At 35.8% G+C, this 14,878-nt stretch overlaps 1 protein-coding gene across 5 annotated transcripts in view; it reads right to left on the bottom strand.

Annotated features, from left to right (window-relative positions):
* CWF19L2 (CWF19 like cell cycle control factor 2) overlaps window positions 1-14,878 on the bottom strand; it is a 60,711-nt gene that overhangs the window by 34,198 nt on the left and 11,635 nt on the right. For all 5 annotated transcript variants that reach the window (XM_039718687.1, XM_039718688.1, XM_039718691.1 and 2 more), the window contains exons 2-9: window positions 13,849-13,959; window positions 13,033-13,152; window positions 11,508-11,615; window positions 9,985-10,104; window positions 8,768-8,861; window positions 7,526-7,641; window positions 6,513-7,237; window positions 2,678-2,771 (exon numbers count right to left, since the gene is read on the bottom strand). In XM_039718687.1, the coding sequence (XP_039574621.1) occupies window positions 2,678-2,771; window positions 6,513-7,237; window positions 7,526-7,641; window positions 8,768-8,861; window positions 9,985-10,104; window positions 11,508-11,615; window positions 13,033-13,152; window positions 13,849-13,959 (1,488 nt within the window). The remainder of the gene's footprint in view (window positions 1-2,677; window positions 2,772-6,512; window positions 7,238-7,525; window positions 7,642-8,767; window positions 8,862-9,984; window positions 10,105-11,507; window positions 11,616-13,032; window positions 13,153-13,848; window positions 13,960-14,878) is intronic.

The following is a 14,878-nucleotide window of genomic DNA, read 5'->3' as shown; positions in this document are numbered from 1 at the left end:
TGAAAAAAATGTTCAGAATAGAGGCATCTGAAGTATAGGAACAAGTATTGCCATAAAGAGATCAGAAAATGTATTCTTAAGCATTATTAAGTTCTACTAATAAATGCTTTGCATAACTAAGCATAGGTATCACTATATGTATAAGCTGAAAAAGGAAGCCTGAACACATCATATCCTTTTTCTTTTCTTGTACACACACACACACACACCTTTACACACATATATCAGCTCTATGGATCTATGAGGGAAATATCTCTCAGAAATTTTTGCTATGAAATTTCACATCTCTCTACACTCCATGTCCAACTTCTACTCTTTAAACCTTATTTTGAGAATTAAAATGTACAAGAGGTAGGAAATAAGAACAGTTTAGTCTTGTGCAAATTGGTTTTGATACTCCTGTGCTCCCTTAACCAATGACTATTAACTAAACAGGAGTATTTCAGAATATCTTGCATTGCTAGGAATTGCCAGCCTATCAACCTGTAAAAAATAGAGAGATTTATACTCTAACATCTCTGTCTGTTTCACTGACTGGACTCCAACCATCATACCCATACTTGCCACCAAAAATTAAGTCATTTGATCAACACCGGGCAGCAAATCAGTAACAAAAATAGAATCAGAATTCATTTGGCCCACATGGCCAACCTCGAGCTCCAGCCACCAGAACATGCTGTTACATAACCATCTGTTCTGGTGTGTGGGGATGAACTTGCTTAAACTAGCTGCATTTTCAATCTGATTAGAGAAAGACCATGAAAAATATTTAAAATGCCACACCACAAGGTTATTATATATATATTATTAGCTATTTTATTATTTAAGTTGTTGTTGTTTGGTTTTAGTTTTATTTTTTTAACTAGACTGATTCAGAGTGCATATATAGAAATTTGTATATATACAAATAATAATAAAATTGTAGTACTGGTTTCTGCCACATGATTTGGGTCAAAACAAAACAAAATGATAGATTAAATTAATTACAGAGCCCCACAAAATACATGTCTATTTTTCATCAAATCACTTTCATTCAGTTCCCATCAGGTTGAAAAGAAAAAAACGAGACTTGTGCCCAAAGTTTTGTTTAGGCAATGCTACTGAAGCTGAGCAGTATCAGAAAAAAAAAGTTTGCAAATTTTTGCTGTTTTCCATCAGTTTTGGAAAACCTTCCCTCCACAGTACTTCAGCAACTAGTGCATAGATAGCTTACACTACACCAGTCCCTCACAAACCTATTACTTTCATAAACATATTTTTCCTCACTAATGTATGTTTTTTAGTATTAACTAAGGAAACTAGAGATTAACATATGAACACATCAATCATTAACATTATACCTTAGTAGGAAATACATTGCTTCAAGTTACTTTTAATTCACCTTTGAAGTTAATAACATTTAAAATGGACATGATTTCTAGATAAGGTATTGCTGTTCAAATGTTTAAAGCTACATACCCACATCTACTTCTAAAGTCCATGAAAAAAGAATTTATAACATAAAATTGGTTTGAAAAGAAAATATTTGTAAAATGGATACTTTCTCCTAACAAAATTTGAATTATCTGATAAGGGCTTTAACAAGGATCAACACCATGTCCTAGTCCAGCAATAATGACAAAACATACTAAAACTTTCTACAAATCAAAGAATCAATAGCTCTTGAGAAATATTAATTTACCACTTGGAGACATAACATGTTTTATATATTACTATAAATAAATATTTATTTATTCTTTCTTAAAGATGCAGATTTTGGTGCAAATATTATGTCACAAGAGGCAAACTAAACAGGTGCAGTAAAAATTAATCTTAAAAAATAAATACAAAAGTCCACAGTGATAGCATTTGCTTCTAAAAAAATGTGAAAATAGTTCCTTAAGAGCAGCTATTCAGAGCCAAGCACTTGAAAAACACAGCTTAAAAACTAACAGATTCTGACCTTGCTATAACTGAAGCTTCCAGACAGTACTACTGAAGTGAATTAACTCATTATAGCCATGTTTAATGTAATAAATAAAATGCATAAACCTCCAAATTTAATGTTGCAGAAGAGTGAAATTCTTGTTCCTTCAGGTAGCTGGCTGAAACAAGCCACATTAAATATGCAGCTGTTTTTCCCAGCTCCACAGACCAACTTCAATCAGAGCAGGACCACAAAGCATTCCACAGCTGTTCTCAGGGCAGATCTGGCTGCAATAGCATGGCTGCAATATGCTATTCCTTTCAGTTTTACAATTTCCATATCACATTTAATAAGCCTGCTTATACAGCAGAGCTATGGACCACAAGCACCCACTTGTGACAAAGCTGATGAAATAAGTAAAGCTCCAGACAATGTTTACCTTGTATCAAAGACAGCGAGCTTTGCAGTTTTCACCTGCTCCCTTTTTTATAATAAGAGAATAAATACTAAAAAAAGGGCAGAGAACAACTGGTTTAGATATGCTGCTTATCCTAAAAAGCCTGGGGTCCTGAATCCTCTACTCAAGTCTATGAACTACTGCATTTAAAGAAGAAATTACTGTAAAAGCAGTATCTTCAAATCCTACCAAATTTTGCAAGTCTTTATTTGCTTGAATCAATATCCTTTTAAAAAACACACCCAAACAATTAAACTGCTGTAAGCTTTGAAGAAAAACTGCAGTAAATCATGACAGTTTTTCACAGCCATTACCATGTCTCCCATGAGTTCTGCTTTCACAATCCTCGCTCCCAGTCTGTTCATCTCCTCTTCACTAAGGACCTGAGGCGGTTCATCCTGTGATGATCTGTAAAACAGCAGCTGCACTAAAGCCACAGAAAAACAGGGCACTATTCACCTGTGTAATTCAGTATGATAAGCCTACTGTACTTGTACATATGTGTCCACTGGCAAAATAATTCAAAACAACATATTATAAAAATGTATTTGCAGACTGAAGTTGCCAAGGACTCTGAAACCAAAGACCTTGAATAAATTTTTTATGAGGTTTGTTTCCTTTAACTTTTGAGAACAACTCAAATGAAAAGCACTATCTATGAACATTCTCCCAGCATGAAAAAACAGTCAAGAGTCAGTAGCAGGTATAAACAGGAAAGAGAAACAGAAAGTGTTATTTTAACCTACTCTAATTCTTCTTTCTGGGTTTGGCCATGCTTTTACTTCTCAGCTTCTGCAAAATCACCCATTTCTGAGTTATTATGTTTGTCAAATGGCCTTCCACCTCTTGAAGATTACTTATTTTCCCTTATTTTTCTGCTCACAGTACAATCTTTGCATCTGAATATGTTATGGCTGATACAGAAGAGTTTCCATGGAAAATTAACTGATACCATGTTAAAATATGAAGTGCCCATAGAGAAGCCACAGCTGGTAATAAAGAGTATTGTACCTTAATGTTAGTATTAAAAACTTAGCATATGACTTTTTATGATATTTATTAAATACAGATTGTAAGAAATACTGTGAAGAGGCATCAGGTAAGTTTGGCTCTTGTTCTCTGACCCTAAGAAAGACTAGAACAAATTTAAAAAGTAAAATACCTAACACAAAAGATACATAAGAGTGCAGTTATAATACTGGTTCCTGCTGTTAAGAGGCAGAATTCACTCAGTAACTGATAGGGCTAAACCCTGTAGGATTTGAAGAAAAGGAAATCTTTGAAGATGGTGTCCTCTTTAAGCACCAGATCTCCCCAGTCCTGAGAAAATTACTGAAGTTGCTTTTCTTCATTTTCAAGATACCCAATCCAAACCCCCAAAATTCAGCAGAATTTAGTTTAATTTCACCAGAAACAAAACATGCAAAGATTAAGTTCCCACTGTTCCTTAAGCTGTATCCTTCAAAGCAAGGCAGACTACTTCAGAAAAGGGAACAAAAGGTTTTTATTACTTCCTATATGCTTTTTTTAATGATGCTAGTGCTTGAATCATTGTCTGAACTTTTTGAGACTTGAGACATTGCTTTGATTTGCTTTTTATCTTGTCTCAAATTAAACTCTGAAGCAGTCACATTATTAAGTGTGACTTCCAGCAAACACTAGCTGATGGACTTTTCCTCTGGGGAGATCCCTTGGACATCCAATCAGCACTTTTAATTAACCTGTGTCATAACTGTCCAAAACACTTTGATTTATAGGCTGAAGAGACTTCCTCTGTGCTTTAGAAAAGATAAAATTTAAAAGCCATACTTTCAGCATGAGGAACTGAACCAGCAACACCTATTAATTCAAGCCTTCACCTCAAAGATTTACTTTTTGTGACTGACAACACTACCAAAAGAGTACATGTATTACAAGTCTAGAATCTTTAAGAAGAAAAAGAAAGCAGCAGCTTATAAAATATTCTCAACAGGTATCTACTGCATAAATCCAAACCTAAAACATTCCAAAAGCCAGAATTTTCTACAAAATACAAGACCAAAAAAATTACTTTTGACTGCTAGAAACAGGAAGACAGGTTATTCACTATTTCAAAGCACAGAGTCTCAGGAGTTAAGAAGTCATCTTAGAAGAACTTGGAAATAAGTTATGTCAATAAGCAGAGGCTATATGGTTTTTGCAGGCCTAAGTAATCCCTGCTTTACTAATGAGTCAGCTTAGTAATTGCATTGGCTAAGAAATATAATTAAAATATCAAAGCAGATGCACAATTGGGTTTAACAGCACCAGAATGGAAAACACATGCAAAAGAAAATATCAGCTGAACAGTTTCTACATCTAGTTCTCTTCTGTGAGGAAAAGAACTATCTTTTCTATCATAATAATTGAATTCTTTGAACTTGAGCAAGTAAACCACTTCCGCACACAATCTCATTTCCCAAAATTTGCAGCTTTGTCCAGTTACAATTACCATTGCACTTAGTAAATGTGGCAGTTAAAAAAAGGTACTGTTTTTGTACCTGCAACTAAAAAAAGTGAATAACCATTATTTCACACAAAAAAAAAAAAAAGAAAATAAAAAACAAAGGAAAAAAAAAAAAGAAAGGACTGAAGAGTAGCTGCTTCTTTGAAGAAAACAATACTGAGGCAATGTTCTACTAGGTCTGGCTGGATGGGATGGAATTTATTTTTTCCACAGCAATGTGGTGGTGCGTTTTCCTCCACATTGTGCCTAGCCCTCCCCTTCCCAGGCCATTCTGCAATCCCAGGAATTCCCATTATGCTTTGGCCTTTGAGGACCAATGAAGTATCCCTTGACTGCAGCAGGACCTCTTGCCACGCTAAGATGGGAGCACACTGTCCGCACCCAGAACTCCTGGTGCCTGCCACAGTGGGGAACAAAGGCAGAAACACTCAGTCAGCCCCTGGCAGCCTCTGATCATTACTCACCTGAACCACAGCCTGAGTGGAACTGTACCATTGCTACTGGAATTTTCAAAATTCCAGTGACTGTGACAGACTGTGGCCAGGACGTAAATTTACTGATGACTGCAGCCCAGCACGCTGCGACCCCACCAACAGCAGAGCTGTGTGAGGCCCTCTAAGCTCTCCTAGACCACAGCAGGCTGTGCCAGCATTTCAGTGAGTGGGAACACCTCTCAGAACTCACCAACTCCCCAGTTTGCAAAGATTAGAGCACTGTCATAGAAAGCTGAAACCCTCCACTCCTTGAGGCTCAACTCCTGCTTGTTGATAAACTCCAATACATTTGAAGTATTTCACTGAACTCAAGAGGAACTCTTAATAGGCTTTTTTATATATATAGACATATATATTTTTATACATTTATACACTTCTATCCCTATATATCTCTTTTCATCCATGTCCATCATGTGTGAATTACTGGGACAATCTGAAAGAAAAGATTCATAGTAACAACCACACCAGTCAGATCACTGGAAGAACCAGCAAGCTGCTAGTACTGGAGAACAGGAGGCCATGAGCAGAGCAAAAGGTCAGTTCTCTACAACTTGTCTGACCACCTACCTCTCCTTACTATTCCATTGTCTTTCATAAAAGCAAGACACAGAAAACTAAATTCCTGCTGCCTATTAAGTTTGTGTTTCCTTTCGCGCTCCTATTAATGCTTCCTCTTCACCACAGAAAACATACTTTCTATTAAACACCTTCTACTATTTTTCATATGCTACTTCTTTAGCATATGAGCTCATCTCACAAGTGGCAAACCTATCCCTGCTGTATTAATTATTTCAGGTTTTAGTCAGCATTTTCTAACATTTCAAGACTGCATTTTATAAATTCAATCACCATTGAGATATTTTGGAGGTTTTTTTTGCCTAAGAGGCCAATTTTACCACAGTGTGAACTAACATTAGAAAGAAGCAGAAAATAACCTATCATTAGCAATTCTCAAATGTGCTGAGGAGACAGATCAGGTAAGGGATGTTCACTACTTCTGCTGAACTTACTTCTTCTAGCTGCCCTTAGGTGGAGGCTGACTCCTCCTCCAAACTAAAGAGATCTGATATAATCAGTGCTTATAAGGTCAAAAAGGAGATAGAGCTTTTGTCATATTTTGCCATGGAAAATACAGCAAATAAAAACCAAGTAAAGATGTTCATAAAATACCTAGAGGATGATGTTTTACTGTCAGATAAAATCTCAGGTGCATCACTTGCATGTTCCTGTCGTGACTTCTCTTTTTCATCACTTAGAGGAGTTCTTTTCCAATTTTTGCCATCAATTTGTTCCCTAGTACCTGATGATTTTTGATCAGACTTTAATTTCTCATTGCTATCTTCCGTGTGTGTTTTGGTCCACAGTGCAGTATCCTCACTGGGTTTCTGGAAACGGCTGTTCAAAGAGCTGTGAGCTGAGTCCTCCTTGGAAGAGAACTGCTTTAACTTGGAGTCTCTGGGTGCACTGTAAGATGTTAAATCATCTTCAGAGGGTTTCAAAAATTTGTGTTTCAAGTTGCTTAGAGATGAACTCCTCTCCTGATTTCGTTTTTCACTGGAGTATTTTTCTGCTTTGGAGCTGTAGCCCCTTGGTACTGAGTCCATGCTACTGTGTCCACATTCCTGGTCTGCTCTTGATACATCTCTTTTGTAACCTCTGTCTTCCTGCACCCACCCCTTGCCATACTTCTCCCTGGAATAGCCCCCAAATTTGTGTCTGTCTCTATCATCTTCATCTCGTGTCTCCTTTTCAATATGCTGCTCTCTCTTGTCTTTCTTCTCTTTCTCACTTTCTGAATAGTCAGTCTTCTTCCATCTTCCACTTCTATGATAGTTTTCCCTTTTGGATGCAGCTTTTTCAGCTTCTTCTAATCGTGACTGAAATATCTCCACTGACTAAAACAAATAACAAAAAAGTCATACCACTTTTAAGGCCATGGGGTATTGTTGAAGTATTTAGAATTTTCTATAAGATCCCATATGTTGAAAACATTTAACAAGAAAAATATATAAAAGGCAGGGTAGCTCTAAACCCATCATCACTTGAGAGAAGCTTCAGGGGCTGTTTTTTCCTGCTTCTTTTCACATGTCTTACTTTATACATTAAGTATTTGTGCCTTTATATGAAAGTAATCTTTTCCAAGCATCTATTAGTATAAAGAAAATTTAGCTGAAGATCCTTACCCCATATCTCTCAGCTACAATTTCATCAAAATTTCGCTTCTCTCTCTCAGCCTGCTCCTTCATCCTTTGGTATGATTTTCGCAGCCAACTTAATCCAGCATCTTCTACCACTGTAACTAAAGTAGAAAACAACGAGAGGTTGTAGTTTTGCATCTCAAGTAATTATTCCTATTTAACCTTATTCTGTATGTAACATTAAAGCTTCGCCTAAACTTATTGTAAAAATTGAAGGAGTGCAAAAGAAAAACAGAATTAATATACAATTACATATTTTCATAAATTAATGCTGGTTATACCTCAGCAATACGACTCATTTAATTTAAGCTTCTCTAGTTTATCACAAGCAGTTTCTAATACAGGAGTGGCATATGAGAAGTTTCTTTACAACATTAAAGAACCTTCCTGTCACTCCCACATCCTGTGTCCATTCTTAGGCATACCCCTTACACACAAACAAGTGAATTTCCTTTCTCAGAAATTGAATGAGTAACCCACTGCTTCCCATGTGAGAAGCTAGCAGTGGTCTTGACATTCTGAACACACACTCATTGACACCTGCCAACCCTTACAGATCTCTCATCTCTGTGACTCCTAAAAGTGGGCATGAGCCTAATGGTTTCTGGGACAGAATGTCCACAGGGAAAGGCTCTCAAAAAGTAGACCCCACTCTTCTCTGTTGACACAATACAAGGATCATTCTCACCAAATAATAAATGTTTCATGACATTATGAAAAATGTTTTTGTTACTGTGTTTGCTGGAAGTGAGCAGGATAACCCTGGGGTAAGGAAAAAAGTGAAAAGGCTACAGAAATACTATTTTTCACAAACTGCATCTGTAATGTACTTCATTTTGATGTGACTCAGACTTCTGTGGGTGAATACTTTAAAACTGCAATTTGTGCAATGGAATGAAAGGAACCAAATGAGTTGACAACAATTTATCTTGTCTTAGTTAAATCATGCTTTTCTTTAATTAGTTCAAAATGGAGAATTTTGTAAGGATATTGAAGGTCAAACCACTCAAGATTAAAACCCAGTGAAGATAAATTCTGCAAAACACATACTATGATACTAACCCAATATTCACTATGGAATTTTCATACAAATTTTACTTTATTACTTATTAATAATATATATATTATTCATAATCCTGTTAAAACATTAGGAGTAATTTGCTAGCAACACACAGTCGAGAAATTGGAGACAGAAATTTAAGATTATTAGTAAAAGTTGCTCTTAACCTTTCTTAACTGAAGCCTCTTCATCCTTCTCTGGTGGCAAACCTGTACCACCATCTTTCCAATAGGGATTGAGTTCTCTCTCAGATAGCATGGCCTAAAACAGAAATAATTTAAATGTTTGCATAGCATATGGTTTGTATTTTATAGAAGATCTGATAAATTTTCAGATACTTGTGTGTGAAGTCACACAATTCACCACCGCCACTTTCATGGTCTAAGCACATGTTGTATACATTGTTTTGAGTACCAAAGAAAAAGCAGACACTCTGGTGGAGGAAACACAGGAGTATAAACCTACAATGGACAGCAAGTAGTTGGGTGGGAGAGTCTATAAAAATCATTATTTTCTAAGATCAAGAATACATATAAATTTTCATTAACCATATAATACATAATACATATAATACATCCTGGTGATTTAAGATGTCCACATTAAATGGTCCTCCAACAGCTCTGAAATGACACTAAGGAAAAAATTGTGGAGAAAAAAAATTTTAAAATATTACTCCCTTGTGTAAAGACAATAACTAAGACACTGCATACTATACAAAAACAGTGATCCAGGTCAGTCTGGTTCCCAAGCACAACACAGCTAACTGGGAAACTTAATGGCAAGAAAGAGCCTGCTGTGAGATGTGAGGACAAAATTAGCTAGTGATCCATCACTATGTTTTCAGACCAGACTACACAGCATTTAACAAGGTAAATGAGCAAATGAAGGAGCCATGAACTGTATGTAAAAAGAGTTAATTCAATGACAGCAACCCTTTTTCTAGCCAGACACTGAGTCACCCATATGTTCACCAACAACTGAGACATGAAAGGCACAACTGCTCTGAGTTCTTTCTTTAGGAAAAAACAAGCCTCTGTACATTTAAATACAGTAACTTAAGTAAGCTTTTATCACACTAAACAAAGGTGCTCCTTTCACACACCATGGAGAAGGCCAGACCAACAGTCTGTCATTGTTACTAACAGAACTTGGTACTAACAAAAGCAGCTTTCTCCTTACCTAGAAGTTAAAAGGCTTTTCTCCATAAGCCTGATGTATGAAGCCTTCCATCCAAACAGAGCAATTTAATTAAAATCATTATCACATCAGGCATTAGTTTTAATAACAATAAAGACTTACATATTTGAACCAACTAATTACTTTATTCATCACACAAAATTTAGTAAAAGGCAGAAAAAAAAATTAAGATATTAATTCCTCCTACCTGCTCAAGTTCTTGAGCTTTCTGTCGTTCCAATACTTTGTCTTTGTGTCTTTCACCTTTGACAGCTGCTACTGACGTTGTTTTCAATGACATGAAGCTTAAATTCATCCATTCTTCTCTCTTTAAAATAAACACAAAGAATCAGTGTTCATAATTCCAACAAAAAACACGGCTTATGTGCCAAACCAAAGCAGTGCAACTACTGACAAATGCTGCTGACAATAAACAGTACAGGTTCTACAAACACATATGAAATACTTCAATGAAAGGCAAATATGATTTTAAGAACTCTAATCTTCCAAATTTTTAATACTTAAACAAATTTCATGTCTCCCTGTAATATGAAATACATATTTACAATGGTATTTAAGACATTAGTAAACATGCATATTGTACAGACTGCTAATCATTAGAATAAATAAAAACTCTAATCTCATGATCTCTTACATCTCTTCTAGTGTATACAAAATCTGCAATCAGTATCTGAGCATAGTTTATACCTCAGATATCCAGGCACTAACTGCACCTTTACACTTAACAGTTATACATTTAAATTCTGTGAACTGTAACCACAATAACAGCTAGAATACTGCATTAACAGAACCTAAGCCAGACCAAGGAGATTAAAAATAAGGACTAGACTAAAGAAAAGCAGCATATTAAAAGCCTAGATATATCTACTACTATATAAATATAACCTATTTATATAGGTTAAAATGTGAAGCCTCAAAAGCAAGCAGTGACCTACACATTGTAAGCAGTTACTCGATAAAGGCAAGTATTTAGAGCAATTCTGTAATTCCAGTATAGCAACCAAAATGACCAGATTACACCTATTTTGAAACATGTCCTTGCAGAAGAATCTTCCTGTCTTCAACAGAGTTTGAGACTGAGTCGTCAATCTGAACAGATGCCATATGTCACTTTGTCTCTCTTATTTAAAAATCATGTTAGGCAACATGCCAGAGAATTTCAGAGGTGAAACACAACATTCCATTTCTCAGATCTCTTCCAAGAAAGAGGAGGAACTGCAAAATTATCTATCACCAAATGAATCCATAATATCCACTACCACATCAGCAAGCAATGTGCACCAACAAATGTGGATGTACACAGGACCTCTGGTGGTCATCTGGCCCAAACCCCACTCAAGCAGGGTCACCTAGGGCCAGTTGCCAATTTATTCAATTGTAGAACAGCCACTAAAATTGTGAAGAAAAAAGCAACATGTCTAGTTAAGACCTTTGAGATGATGTCTTCAAGAAAACCAAACTAACTTGTAAGAGCCTCAAACCTGATAGGAGATGGTGCTGGGCAACATTAAGAATAGTGCCTTGTTAAATACTCAAAAGTAGAGAAGGTAGAGAAGTCTTCCAATCAATGAAAAGTAGCATCACCCAGCTAAACAAATACATTTGTCTGTAAAATAGGTTTTGCTTAACACCCTGCAAAAGAGCTCCCAAGAAACCAAAGCATGTTTCACAAGCTGAATTAATCTCTGGAGTAGCTGTGAGCCTGCTCACCTGCAGAGAAGGTTCTTTTGCAGCATCTGGTTGTTTGTTGACCTTCCAAGCCTCTTCTGTGTCATCTGACTGTGACACATTTGACTCAACCCATTCAACTGAAGAATCCTAAAGAGAAAGTTTAATGTAAAGAATAAAAATAACACCTTAACATACTACTTGATAACATGCAATACTTAGCAATTATATTGATAATCGAAATTAATGCTGATTAGCATTACTGATATAATACTGTTTAATATTTAAAAATACTGATAATAAAACCAGAATATTAATATTCCCATATGAGACTGCTCCATTGTGATCAGAACATTTCACTTCATGAGCACATCACAGTATGCAACATTACCTCATACTGGCAGCTTATTTGCATAACTCTACTTAAAGTTAAACAGTCAGAATAAAAACAAAACCAAAACCGACTGGATTTATGGCATAACAAAACCAAAATATTTTAAAAGCTACATGCATTACTAAGTATGTTTCACATTTTAAAAGTTAGATAAGTTACACAGCACAATATAAAGCACAGTACATGCTATTGCCTGATATTTTTGTGTCCAGCTTCCTACACTTGCAAACAGTGTACAGAGTTTTTTCACTTGAATCCAATAGGGCTGCACTGAACAGAGTGTCTCTGCTATTCACATGAAACTGTCTTAGGAGTGAAAGACTTTGCATGGAAGTTACAGCCAGTACTGTGCTGCATCCTAGGCGTCCCTGTTGTGATCTGAAGGGTTTTGGTGACTCCCACAGAGAATGTGGGACATTTATGACTTTGGTTACTTCCCACACTGATATAATAGTTTATCTCTGGTATTAACCCCTGAAAAGTAAGTCTCATTATAATGGACGTTCCTTCACTCCATAAAAGTGACTCTGAAAATTAAAACTAACAGTGCCACCTGACTTGCACCAAAAATGCTGGGAAGATCTTTTCCACAATGTGACCAGAAATCAGCACCCAGATTTCAAATGCAGTCTCTGCATTGTTTTGGCAGAGTGCCCTTCCATGCAAAGCCATGTCCTTACAGATTCAAATGTACAAGTCCTTCAGACCCATGTACAACTCCCACGTTGTTAGGAGTGTAGAGGGTTGAACATCTGAGGAAAAAGGCAGAGGTAATTTGTGCTTAAAATCAAAGTCAATTATTTCCAATTGTAGAAATCTCTTTCTATCATATACCAATATACCACACACTACAGGGTATCTATGAAATTTTCCTCTCTATATCAGAATGAGGGTTTTGTTTTTCATTTTCTCTCTGCTGAAAAACTATAACTCCCTTAGTTCCTAATGACTGAATTTAATATCATAAAATTCACAAGCACTCACGTAACAGCCTATTTTAAATTGATTAAATACTCAGTACATTAAAACTGATAAATTTTGCTGCAGTTTTTCCCAACAGAAAATTATAAGAATGAGCCTTAATTTTACTAACCATGCATACCCACAGGGACTAAAATGGTTCAAGTTTTAAGACTGATTTGAATTTGAAGTATTTTTAAATTTCTTACTTACAGAAGAACTATCAAGTAAGTCATCCTTCTTTTCAGATTTCTGTTTCTTACTTTTCTTCTTTTCCTTCTTAGCTTTTTTGGAATGTTTATCCTTTTTCTTTTTTTTGTGCACAGAATGTTCCTACAAGGAAATGTCTGTAAATGAGATTCAGTAAACCAAATCATCCATATACCAAAAAAAAAATCAAAACCTACTTACCAAACCTCACTGAAGAAAGGTGAATACACATTATGAATACACATAAATACCTTTTATTTTTATTACCCTCTCTCTCTTCTCTGGCAGAAGGGCTGGGGTAGTAAGGGCAGGGAGGGCATACCTCACATCCATGATCAATTTTTCTTCCCCCTCTCAGTATCTTTTTCATTGGAACTAAGGCACTACAACTAAAAAGATAATACCTACTACACTACATTTATTTTGGGCATTATCCCTACATTATCAGTACACATCTTTCCACTGTTTAAATATCTGCACATTAAAAGGATGTGATATTCACAGGCTCCATTAAGGCTTCTCCTGTGAATGAACACAAATGAGATTGCTATGAAGCCTTGAATCCTCCAGATTTCTTCCCATGGAACTATCATTGTCTGATAGCACTTCCTAATCTGCATTTGGTAGAAATTAAAGCTGGAATTGAATGACAGAATTTTTCCTCTTGGTGAATAAAAGATAATGTCTACCTTAAAAAAGCATAAAGAAATCAGAAATAGGGATGTGTTTAAAGACTGCCTTCAAGCCCACCAAGTCTTCTGTTCATATAAACATTCTGTAGAAGTAACAACCCAATTTAATTATTTACAATTTTGTCACCTTTTCCAGTGCTTCCACACCTTCATTCATATCAGCAGGCATACAGGTATCTTCACCTTGCAGATCCTTTAGCAGCTTGCAGCTCTCCTTCTTTTCGTGACTAATTTTGGCCTACGATAAGAAGGAATATAAGAGAAGAAAAATAATCAGGTGGAGCTCAGTAGCATTTCCACTCACAATGTTGAGAACTGCATTTCAGGCTTAAGAATGCTCCTCCATTTCTAGTTATGTGGATAAATGTAGAAATACTTTTCCTACTTCTTCTGAAAAAATAACCATCACTGCCAACAGTTTTAATTCCTGAAAAAGGATTTTTATAAGCCACATCAACAAAATAATTGTTTTTTCAGCCTCTGAAGTTCACTCTGTTATGTTCAGAATAAACATGACTTTCAGAAGCAAGTTTACTTAAGCATAACTTGTTTTTAGGAAATTCTTTATCCCATATATCATATGCCATATATCACCATATCCTAATCAAACAGGAGGAAAGTTATTTTATATTATTACAACCCTAATTTTGTGCTAGATAAGTCTTGCAAACTTCAACATGCTTTTGGGTTTTTATTTATTTGAGGGGTTTCTTTTAAAATAACTAAAATCAAAACAAAACTAAAGGTAGAGAAATTGTTATCCTTCAATTCTTATCCTTAAACGCTAACTTTTACCAGAAAGTGTTGTCAAACATAAGCCAAGAGAACACATACAAGTTTAAGAAAGACTAATATTTAAAACAAACAAATAAAACAGTCTCAGGAGATTGGACAACAGTTGAGGTCTTTCCTCCTGGCCTGTTCTCCAGATCCAAGCCTGTGCATTGCACAACAGATACCACCCTACCACAGGGCAGTATCTCTTTTTTTTTGATCTATCCAAGAAGGAAATCTGCAGCTTTTGTCCTGACAGAAAACAATGCTTACAGAAGGATGACACTCTAAGGGTTCAAAAGAACAGAAACACATGCTAAAAAAATAAGATTAAAAGGGGATTTTTTAAAAGTTCCAGCTCACAAGGACTCTGTTGTGTTTTG

This window comes from Passer montanus, unplaced genomic scaffold, assembly GCF_014805655.1.
Source record: "Passer montanus isolate IOZ18808 unplaced genomic scaffold, ASM1480565v1 scaffold4, whole genome shotgun sequence".
Classification (NCBI taxonomy): Eukaryota; Metazoa; Chordata; class Aves; order Passeriformes; family Passeridae; genus Passer; species Passer montanus.
Note: the sequence above shows the minus strand (reverse complement) of the source record. Positions and strands in the feature narration are given on the sequence as shown.